The following is an 11,504-nucleotide window of genomic DNA, read 5'->3' on the forward strand; positions in this document are numbered from 1 at the left end:
TCTTAGAAGTAACTCATACCTACAGAATCTTAGGTATTATATGAAAATTTAGTTGTGTTCTATTGATGCAAGGTGTCTCTCATTACTTTGCCTCTTGTCACACCTCTGCTACTTGAGTGATATTCCAATTTTAAAATGGAGAAAATGAAGTATGAGAGGTTAAATGACTCGTGTAGGACTTCACAAATATAGTCAATCATGATAGTCAGGATTAGGCTTAGTTTTTATTTCTTAGATCATCAAATAACAGCTATATAACACCATAAGTCAAAAGCATTTGTTCTTTATCTATATCTATTAAAACACAGAATTTGGAGGATGAAAAGGATAAGAGCTCACATTCTAACTGGCATGACAACATGCAAATCACTATACAATACCTATATGGCATAATTTGGAATCTACTATATTATGTCTACAAAATATTTAATTACTTAAGAGTGCACTAAGACTTTTGGTATATTCTGTACCATTTGAAGGAAAACCAAAATATATAATGAGGGTTAGCTTGGCAGAGTAGATGAATAAAAAGAGTAAACTAGTCAGGACAAGGGAGGAGAATGAAGGAGAGGACAAGAAAAAAGAAAAGGGGAAAAAAAGAAAAAAAAAGGTACCATCTATGGTTAACCAGTGATGGAGGCCTTTAAAAAAATTCCTGATAAAACTGGCATTTAGTGGTAGTTGACCAGATGTCCAAAAGAAAGGTAGCATCTATAGGTTAACCACTGAATGGAGGGCCTTTGCCCAAAGGGATATTTGAAGGTTAATTCTGGGGATTGTAGAATCCTACTTTGTACAGAGGTTCTTAGAAGTAACTCATACCGACCTAACTGAGTTTCAATGGATAAATGATGGACAGAAACAGCTACACCCAAAGAAGGAACACAGGGAAACTAATGTGAACTATTTGCATTTTTGATTTTCTTCCCGAGTTATTTTTACCTTCTGAATCCAATTCTCCCTGTGCAACAGGAGAACTGTTCGGTTCTGCAAATATGTATTGTATCTAGGATATACTGCAACATATTTAACATATATAGGACTGCTTGCCATCTTGGGGGGGGAGGGGGGGAAGGAGGGCGGGGAAAAATCGAAACATAAGCGAGTGCAAGGGATAATGTTGTAAAAAATTACCCTGGCATGGATTATGTCAATACAAAGTTATTATTAAATAAAATAAAATTTAAATTAAAAAAATAAAAAGAAGTAACTCATACCTACAGAATCTTAGGTATTATATGAAAATTTAGTTGTGTTCTATTGATGCAAGGTGTCTCTCATTACTTTGCCTCTTGTCACACCTCTGCTACTTGAGTGATATTCCAATTTTAAAATGGAGAAAATGAAGTATGAGAGGTTAAATGACTCGTGTAGGACTTCACAAATATAGTCAATCATGATAGTCAGGATTAGGCTTAGTTTTTATTTCTTAGATCATCAAATAACAGCTATATAACACCATAAGTCAAAAGCATTTGTTCTTTATCTATAGTGGAATATGTCTGCAGTAGGGAAGTGAGGTTGAGAAGTTTGGGACCATGCTGAGCTAAGAAAGTTCAGGGAGTTTGCAGTATATTCTGACTCTCTTGAAGATAATCCATTGGTGATGATCAGTGGGTCTGATTAGATGTGTAAGTGACTCAATGAAAAACCTGAGAAAAGAAAGACTTCTTCCAAGAGCTCTAAATAGGAGATATGATATAGGGAAGCAGTTCTACACCTTACCCTCCTCCCCCGCCCCCTGCAACCCCTGTATCCCCCATATCACATTGTATTTTCTATTTCTGCACTCCCACCACCCATCTCACAGAAACTCTCCTACCCTGATTTTTGCTCATTTCTTTCAGTGTTTTTTTGTTGGATAGTCTGACACAAGAACTGAACTGTGCTTGCTAGGTGCAGCTGAAAATGAGAGTGCTTAGCCTTCAAGTCATAGGAGGCCCTCTATGAACCTCCATTTCCTTCTGGGCAAAATGACAGAGGTTGAACTAGGCAATTCCCAAGGTTCCTTCTGGCTCTGACATTCTAGGATTCCAAGCCAGTAATTGATAAGGAAAATAAGGTCAGAGATAAGAGGCACAGAGGGGGAATGGATTGCTGGCTGTCATGTTATTTGGTGAGTTGGAGTGGAAAAAAGAGCCTTGGACCTCAGTGGAACCTTCTCCCTTTCCATAGTACAAGCATCCTGCCAGCCTGCTCTGGGCCATGGAATCTGTAATCATATTGTTCAAGACTGCATCAGATTCCCTCTGTGCAAGAATTAATTTCTCTACATAAGGATGTAGCCTTGGCTCCTGTATTCATTTGATAATAGAATGCAATGATAATTCTGGGAGCCTAAAATCAGTCTATATAGTTCAAATAAGCTTTTGTTAGATACCCAAAATGCCCATTTTATTTAATATTAGTTAAATTATAAAGAAAAATTGAAAAAAAATTAAATCTTCCAATATGAAGGAAACATGGGAGAAAACTGGTATAGAATATGAAAACCTCACCTGGTTATTAGAAGGACCAGTGGATTTGGAATCAGAAGACCTACAATTCAAGTTTGAAATAAACAATCTATAGTAATTTTGGGGAAGTCAATGTTCTGCTCTGCGTCTTAGTTTCCTCATCTATAAAATAAATGTGTTGGACTAAAAAAAAAAAAAAAAAAACAATAAAAAACACTGCATCAGATTCCCTAGGCTCTTCTTTCTGGGGCTGATGGGCAGCATGGGTAACTAGAACAGAATGAGGGGGGAAAACCCCAATCCCACAATGCATTAGACCACCCAACTCCACCCAAAGTGACGGCGAGTCACATCAATGAACAGCCCCCTCCTCCTCTGCACCCCAAATCCCAGGGGTACCAAGCAGGGAGTAATCTTCCCCCTTCACAATTACCAAAAAAATCTAAGATTTTCATCTTCCAATTCCAAGAATTCCCACAACTGGGGAACTTTCTGCTTTCTTGTAGGAAATCTTTGGGGGATCTTGTTCTCATCTGTCCTTCTGGCTTCATTTCACTGCTTTCCCCCCTCCCCCCATATACAGAAAGCAGGTGATCAGCTTTCTAGTTCAGGTAACCTTTATGGACTAGGTCCTATTATTCCATTCTTCCCACCCATCCTCCGGGAGAAGCATGGGGCCTGAGGGTGGGGAATTTCAAACTCCCCACTTACTTTCCTTAGCCCCTGGACCTCTAACTCCCTGGAATGGGCTAAAGCCCTAGAGGTGGGGCAGTTCTAGAGGTCAGTGGAACTGCTCCAGGCAGCGGCTCCAGAGTATTAAAGGGAGAGGTCCTTCATCTATATTTCAGAGCTCTGGTGTCCCCAGACTCAGCAACACCATGTATCCAGCTGTGCTCTTTCTGCTACTTGGTAACTACTAGCTTTGTTTTAGTTGGGCTGCAGGGCGTAGTAGTTATTACCATTAGAGATGGTTTTCACTGGCAAATGATCCAGATCCCAATGAATAGCCTTTGGGCATTAGGAAGTAAATGGGCTGCTCATGTTCAGAATGCTTCTGCAGAAGCAGAAATGCATAATAGCTACTAAGACCACCTATTGCTCTCTTCTCAGAAAAAGTATCTGATCTTCAGTTGGAGGATCAATGCATAAAGGAAGGTGATTTAGTGGGAAAGATTAAATTTAACCATATTTTCTTGTGTGTGTCTTCACAGCCTTCTACTCCATCCCAGGAAAGACACAATATACAGGTAAGATTTCTTTTCAGGAAGATGCAGTTTAAAGTGGGAGGTGCATTCAAGCCTGGTTCTCCTTCATGAGCCAAAATCCTGTTTTTGAAAAACGGCAATAGGAATGCGGTTTTTTTCCCCCAGCCTTTACTTCTGCACCTTTCCCAGACAAAATCTGAGAACTAGGTAAAAAAAAAGATGCAGAGGAGACAAACTCTAGCCTCTGGTTTTGGCGATTCATTGGCGTGTCTTTCTAACTGACTGCATGGGGGTGATTGTTGGAGGTGAAATGGGTACCAGTTCTCATTCAGTCTCACAGACTGTTCCCATTTCCAGAATGTGGTCGACCTCTTCGCCAGGACCGCCTTGTGGGCGGCTCTAATGCACCTGTTGCAAAGTGGCCTTGGCAAGTAAGTGTCTACAAATTTGGGCGTCAAATATGTGGCGGCTCCCTCATCTCCGAGTCCTGGGTTGTCTCTGCAGCTCATTGTTTCTTATTCCCAGAGTAAGTATAAAATCTATACATTTTTGTATTTGCCTACACTTACTCCCAATTTATACAGTCCTTCAGCATGGACCCACTCAAAATTTTGCATGGCAGTCAAAATGCTCCCGAGTGCATCCATATCTTGGTCCATATAGATCAGATTTAACCTCCCTAGAAATCGGCTTAGCATTTAATCCTATAATTCTGAATAGTTACAAATTATCAAAATTTAAGGCTGTTTTCCATAATTGCTTTGCTAATCTTAAAAACTGTATTTTCAACTTTACCCCTTGTCGCAATAATTGCTAGCAAATTCTCTATTACAATGTACCATGTTTGACTTTTCTAATTCTCCTTTTCCCAGCACTTTGATTCCCATTCCACCAGAGCAATTTACTGTTGTTGTGGGCCTGCACTCTCAACTGTCTTTCATGCTAAACACAGAGGTATCAGATGGCAAGCATCGGATAGTGAAAGTGTCAGATATTCTGATTCATGAGAATCGCACCAATATTGACCGTGGAAATGACATTGCTTTATTGCATCTTGCTGAGCCTGTCAACTTCACAGAGTATGTGCAGCCCATTTGTTTGCCCCGAGCCAATCACAGTTTCCCTCATGGAGCTTCCTGCTGGGCCACAGGTTGGGGAAATGTCCAAGAGAAAGGTGAGTCTCCAAGGGGTTAGAAAAAAGTTTTTCAGTGTCTTAGATTCTGGGTATTTCTTTGGTCCTCAGATTTTTGCTGTATAAATTTGATTCCCTTTCCACAGCTCTACCATATTAAACAATTCCAACTGCACTCTGTATTTGGGATACAGTCCAATAAACCAGTTCCTGACAGTTACTGGTATTTTAAGCAGTGATTATAGGGATAAACAGTGGATGATGACTTTGCTCTTGCCCACAGTACCGCAATCGCTCCTGTCAGGCTTGATACTCCAGCAATTGGAACTGAAGATCGTTGGTCCCAAAGAATGTCAGTGTCTCTACAACTCCAATGGTCCCTATAATATTACTGAGGAAATCTTACCTAGTATGCTCTGTGCTGGCTACAAGGAAGGGAAAAGAGGTCCCTGCCAGGTAAAATGGGGACCTATCTTCCACTTTATCCAGCTGCCATTATCCTGTTAATAGTAGTTACTAAAACGTTTGCTCCTATCCCAACTGGTACTGTACCTATTGCGTCTGCTAGTGGCTTCCCAATTTGATTTTCCAGATAGATGAAAGGTAGCCCCATACATGTTAAATATATTAAAGTATATGTTGAATACAACATATGTATACATATTTATACAGTTGTCTTGCTGCACAAGAAAAATCTATCCAAGTGATGTCTCCTGTGCATGCAATGACATGCAGGACAGCTGTCAGAGGAGGGGAAGGGTGGTGTAGAAAGTCAGGATTGGGAAGAAGGTGGAGTTACAAGTACCACATATACTTAGTATTTTCAAATTGGCAAAAAATATTCCCTCTTGCATCCTTTCCCTCTCTGCCCCTCCCCAAATTATTTAAGCACATTCTGCTACTTCCCTACTGGGAATTTCAAGTGTTGACCACATAAAGGCTGCCCCTTATTGCCTTTCCACTAAGGATGTTCCTCCTCCAGCATAGTTCATCCAGGCCAGTGGTGTCGACTCTGAGCACTTGGGCATTATCTACTTTCCACAGGGGGACTCTGGAGGCCCACTTGTCTGTGAGGAACAAGGCCAGTGGTTCCTGGCTGGAATCACCAGTTTTGGCCATGGCTGTGCAAGGAGGAACCGGCCAGGGATCTTTGTAAATGTGGCAGCCTTTGAAGACTGGATCAGGGATCGAGTGGAAGGCGCAGCTTTCCCTGAGCAACCTGAACCTATCCCAGCACCTTTGATTGAAGACTCTGACAATTGTACTATTGCCTTGCCAGGTAAATGAGATTGCTGTAGGCTGATTTCTGGGCTGGGCAATGGGAATTAAGCCAGTCTAAATGCTAACTTTCTTGACCAGATTGTGGCATTGCTCCCAGACCTGGTGACTGGCCCTGGAAAGCTGTAATAATTACTCCAGCATCTAAACCCTGCCATGGGGTGTTGGTAGCAGAGAAATGGGTTCTTGCACCAGGCAGCTGCTTTCTGGGGTAAGTAATAATTGCTGTGAGATTATCTTCCAGAAGGAACAATGGGGGGAGGAGGTTACAGATCATGAATAACTTAATGGACAGTTGATTCTTACTACATTTCCTCTGGTTAAGTAACTTTCTCCCCAACCTACAGCATAAAAAATATCAGTAGTTGGCACGTGATGCTTCCACCCAAGGCACAAAGGATACCTATCCTCAGTGTACGGTTTAATGTCAACTTCACGTACGATTATGAGTATGACCTGGTCCTCCTGGAGCTAGCAGTACCAGTGTCTTTTACTGAGGATACAAGGGCCGTGTGTTTACCCCGTCTGCATCACTACTTTTTGCCCAGTAGCCAGTGCCGTCTGATCCAATGGGGCCGGGGAGGTGAGTCTACAATTCCCCTCTGCACATCCACCTGAAAAAGCTTCCTAGCTAGGCAAGTCCTGCGGCTTTCCACTTTGTTGTCTCCCCAGAGCCACCCCTGGATTCCCCGTCCCTGTTGGAAGCTGAAATGACATCTAACAGGTGGTGTTATTGCGTCCGTGGCTCGAATGTGGACGTGGTACCCGACCCCTTGGAGAATCCTAGCATCCTGTGTGCTGAATACCATGAAGAGGAGAAAAATGGCTGTTGGGTAATGAAGGGTTCTGATAATCTGCTGCCTGACTGGGGCCTCTGGGGCCCCGTCCATATTTCTAATAAACCTCGTTTCTCAGATGGGAACCCGCTGGGGCCTCTTGTGTGAGGAATCGGGATCCTGGTTTCTGGCAGGTATTTCAAAGCCTGCAGAAAACTGTCTTCGGCCTCGGGTCTTCTCCCCTCTACAACTTCGAAGCTATTGGATCAAGAGTACAGCCCTTACCTCCTACATGGAGGATCAGCTCAACTGGGACTTTGAAGCTGTGAGCACTTTATCACTCTGTCCCTCCAAAACCTTGTTTGGAGGTGAGGAGACTCTTGGTTTCACGTCCAGCTCTTTGGGCAGGGAGGGAACAGGTTTGGGTTGAGGGATGTGTTTGAGTAGGATTTCAAATGTTCAATGGTGAGTTTCAGCCTTGTCACTGGGAAGGAAGGGACTGTGGGGCCATAGAAATGAATCCTTAAACTGTGACTAATGCCTGCCTGTGCATCTTCCTTTTCAAGCTTGTGGCATTCTGTCATACAAAGAAAGTAATCCATGGCCCTGGGTGGCAGAGGTGCACAGTGCCAGAGATGAAGCTTGCATGGCCACTCTAGTGAGCCCTGGTTGGGTCCTAACAGACATTCGTTGTGTGGCCAGGTAGGTTTCTTTTGGGGGTGGCGGTGGGGGAAGTAGAGACTAGTCCATTTCTATATATAATTTAAACAAATAAAACTTGGTCTTCAATAGGCATGGATTCATAGCGTCCTGTCTACAGGTTAAACTGGGTAGAACACGCTTCGGTACCCCGGGCCAGGTGTCAAGGCGAGTCAGCAACATTCAGTACACCATGGGATCACCCCTAGTCCTGCTGGAGCTAGAGACTAGGGTAGATATGTCAGCTTCTGCTCTGCCAATCTGTCTCAATTCTCGGCCAATTTCAGAAGATGTGCCCTGTTGGGTGATAAGCTGGGAAGATTCTGTAAACCGAGGTGAGCAAAGGAATCCTAGGGTCCTAAAATAGGAATTTTTTTGAGTCTTAAATCCTCTAAATGGCAATAGATTATAATGGAGGGATGGAGCTTTGGGGATTGATGGCTTCATGTGAGACATTGTCCTTTTGTATCTGATGGGTCTCCATTCTATTCCCAAGTCCCCATAGCGGTACGGGTCTCCATCTTGACCCCAGAAGAATGCCCCTACCTCAACGACCCCACCCTACCTCTGGGAACCTTCTGTGTAGCATATGACAGGAAAAGACTAGACAGATATGATAGATATGATGGATATGAGGTATGAATGGTCTGTAATGGTCAAGTGATGGGGGGAGGGAAACTGGGATTGGGAAGCTGTAATGAAGGGACATCATGGGGTGGGGGTTTGGGTGGGGAATGTAAACCCTCTTGTCAACTTGCCTATCCTCATCCAACCTCCAGAAGTCCTGGAAGCTAAGTCTTTCTTATTCTTTCATGCAGGTTGACTCAGGCTCATCTCTCATGTGTCAACGAGGACCTGACTCCTGGATGCTGGTGGGCATTTCAATAGGGGGAAGCCAAGAACTGTTTGCTCCAGTGAGGACCCAACACTTTTGGATCTCGCAGACTGTGTGCGATGCACCCTTTGTGTAATTCAGCCAGTGACTCCAGACCTTGGAACAGATCCACAATCAGAGCCTGAACTGTTCTACTGCAACAGGGGGAGAGGATGAAATATCCCTCTTTCTCTATTTAAATCAAGTCTCAAATGGCTGCCTCTGGAATGCACCCAAACCAGTTCCATGCTGGGAACCTCGAAAGCTTCAAGAAGGGTGACGATGATGATGACAAACTGGTGTCTAATTGGACTTGCATTCCTAGTGGTGATAATTTCAGCCAAAGAATCCTGGGGGTGGAATGAATATGTTCAATAAACACAGTGCTAACATGACCAGGAGGTTCTTCATGCCTGATGCCTGTGGGGAGAGTTGGGGAAATTATCAAAGGAACATTGGGAATTGGTTCAGGGGAAGAGAAAAAGCCTGTCACGGGGGCCAATAACCCACTGGTTTTAGATGAGAGGTCTTACTTAAACTCTACATAAAGCATGGTCCTAGCTTAAAGGAGCAATCACAAACTGAGGGGGAAAGCCTACATGTGCAGTCTAGTGAGGGGAGCCCAAGGCTAGTTTATTCTGAGGCCCTAGGGTGTTGACTACAGAACTGCTCAACCCTCACCCTCAACACACTACAAGTGCCACAAGTTTGAGTCAAATACTAGAGCTAGAAGAGAAATTTGTTGCTGATAAAGAAATTTGTTGCTGGCAGCTGCCATTCATTCCTGCCTTCATTGGACAGGGTGTGCCCAAGGTCAGCTGAGTGTTTGTCATATGCAGCATTCAGTATGTGTCTCAACCAGGTTGATTTCCCATCAAATGATCAGAGTAGATCTAGCTCTACCCTTGGACAAAATTAGCTACTTCTTATGACTCCAGAATCTGTCAAAGAGGGGAATTTGCACCTCTACAGCATCTTGATAGGCAAGAGATATGCCTTCTTGAAATAATTACCATCTTGAAATAATTCTGGCAAACACTAGGTCTGCCTATTCTTTTTTTTTTTTTTTTTTTTTTGGTCTTAAGTTTTTATTGACAGAACTCATACCTTGGTAATTTTTTACAACATTATCCCTTGCAATCACTTCTGCTGCGACTTTTCCTCTCTCTCCCTTTAGCCCCTACTCCAGATGGCAAGTAGTCCTGTATACCCTATATATAATACATGTGTGCAGAATCAAACATTTGTTTTCTTGTTGCACAGGAAGAATTGGATTCAGAAGGTAAAAATAACCCGGGAAGAAAAACAAAAATGCAAACCGTTTGCATTCATTTCCCAGTGTTCTTACTTTGGATGTAGCTGCTTTTGTCCTATCATTGATCAACTGAAACTGAGTTGAATAGTCTTTGTTGAAAAAACACCCACTTCCATCATCATACACCCTTATACAGTATCGTTGTTGGAAGTACATAATCTCCTGGTTCTGCTCATTTTACTTTGCATCTGTTCATGTTGTTCTCTCCAAGCCACTCTGTATTCATCCTGCTGGTCATTTCTTATGGAAAAACTATTCCATACCATTTATATGCCATATCTTATTCAGTCATTCTCCAATTGATGGGTATCCATTTTCTAGCTTCTGGCCACTACAAAAAGGACTGCCACAAACATTTTGGCACATACAGGTCCCTTTGCCTTATTCAGTATTTCTTTGGGATATAAACCCAGTAGTAACACTGCTGGATTAAAAGGTATGCACAGTTTGATAACATTTTGAGCATAGTTCCAAATTACTCTCCAGAATGGTTGCATCTGTTCACAATTCCACCAACAATGTATCAATGTCCTAGTTTTTTCCACATGCCTTCCAACATTCGTCATCTTTTCCTGTCATCTTAGCCATTCTGACAGATGTGTACTAGTTTCTCAGAGATGTCTTAATTTTCATTTCTCTGATCAATAGTGATTTGGAACACTTTTTCATATGAATAGAAATAGTTTCAATTTCATCATTTGAAAATTGTTCATATCCTTTGACTGTTTAACAATTGGAGAATGGCTTCATTTCTTATAAATTAGAGTCAATTCTCTATATATTTTGGAAATGAGGGTTTTACCAGAACCTTTAACTATAAAAATATCTTCCCAGTTTATTGCTTCCCTTCTAATCTTGTCTGCATTAGTTTTGTTTGTACAAAAGCTTTTTAACTTGATATAATCACCATTTTCTATTGTGTGATCAATAATGATCTCTACTTCACCTTTGGTCACAAATTCCTTCCTCTTCGACAAGTCTGAGAGGTAAATATTCATTTCTTATATTTTTTTAATAATTTCTAAAATTTTCTTATTTCTTATATATTTTTATTTCTTAAATATTTTTTTAAAGCTAAGTAGATTTTTGTAGGAAAAACACTATTCTAGTATTTAGTGCTTCTTGCCACCACCATTCAGCTTCTCACCAGAAAATAGTCCCAATGCATTTTGATATTGCTACCATGTCTTCTAATTTCCTTTAAAATGTAAAATGTGAAAGACCTTTTCATGTATTTTTCCCCGTTCACTTCTGATCACTTCTGATCTCCCAATTCACAATAATCCTTTTTTTACCACCTCCTCAACCCCTTTATTTTTATCATTTTATTAATGCATTTTGCTTTAATGTGACGTTCATTTCCAAACTTACTCTGTCCTTTAATCCAGCAAAGCCATTCAGAAATATTCAACATACCAACATACCCAATAATGCAGCTTTTCATACCCAGAGTCCCTCAACTATTCAACAAAATGAGAATCTTTTATTTTCTTGTTCCTCAGCATGTTACATAGACCAGTGTGCTACAGCAGTAAAACATTCATTCTGGGACACCTTAGATCAAGGGAATCTAAGATTCCTAATACTCTGTCCTGAGATGCCAAAGAGGATCACGAAGGACCAATACTCAGAACCTCAAAGATCAGAGGAAGACAGGGTAAACTATGGGGCAGAAATCACAACAAAAATTTTTTTGTAAGTGCATAGAAAGAATCAGAAATAAAGCAATGTGTGAAAGTAGCCTGTGGAAATGAGAGGACGCTATACTA

The 11,504-nt window shown here is 41.7% G+C and overlaps 1 protein-coding gene across 1 annotated transcript; it reads left to right on the forward strand.

Moving 5' to 3' along the window:
* The first annotated feature begins 2,718 nt into the window (after positions 1-2,718).
* Positions 2,719-7,277, forward strand: LOC127545090 (polyserase-2-like). Its single transcript, XM_051972136.1, has 9 exons — positions 2,719-2,722; positions 4,019-4,187; positions 4,534-4,850; positions 5,098-5,249; positions 5,838-6,072; positions 6,153-6,282; positions 6,419-6,654; positions 6,744-6,904; positions 6,987-7,277. The coding sequence occupies exons 1-9, from the start codon at positions 2,719-2,721 to the stop codon at positions 7,275-7,277; spliced, it is 1,695 nt and encodes a 564-aa protein (XP_051828096.1).
* Positions 7,278-11,504: the final 4,227 nt, after the last annotated feature.

The sequence above is a fragment of the Antechinus flavipes genome, chromosome 1 (assembly GCF_016432865.1).
Source record: "Antechinus flavipes isolate AdamAnt ecotype Samford, QLD, Australia chromosome 1, AdamAnt_v2, whole genome shotgun sequence".
Taxonomy (NCBI): Eukaryota; Metazoa; Chordata; class Mammalia; order Dasyuromorphia; family Dasyuridae; genus Antechinus; species Antechinus flavipes.

What these genes read in the sequence shown, in the direction of transcription:
- LOC127545090 (XM_051972136.1), top strand. An exon ending in GAAAGGTGAGTCTCCAAGGG is followed by an intron (nt 4,851 to 5,097) that starts GTTAGAAAAAAG and finishes CGCTCCTGTCAG; the next exon opens with GCTTGATACTCCAGCAATTG. An exon ending in GATCCAATGGGGCCGGGGAG is followed by an intron (nt 6,655 to 6,743) that starts GTGAGTCTACAA and finishes TTGTCTCCCCAG; the next exon opens with AGCCACCCCTGGATTCCCCG.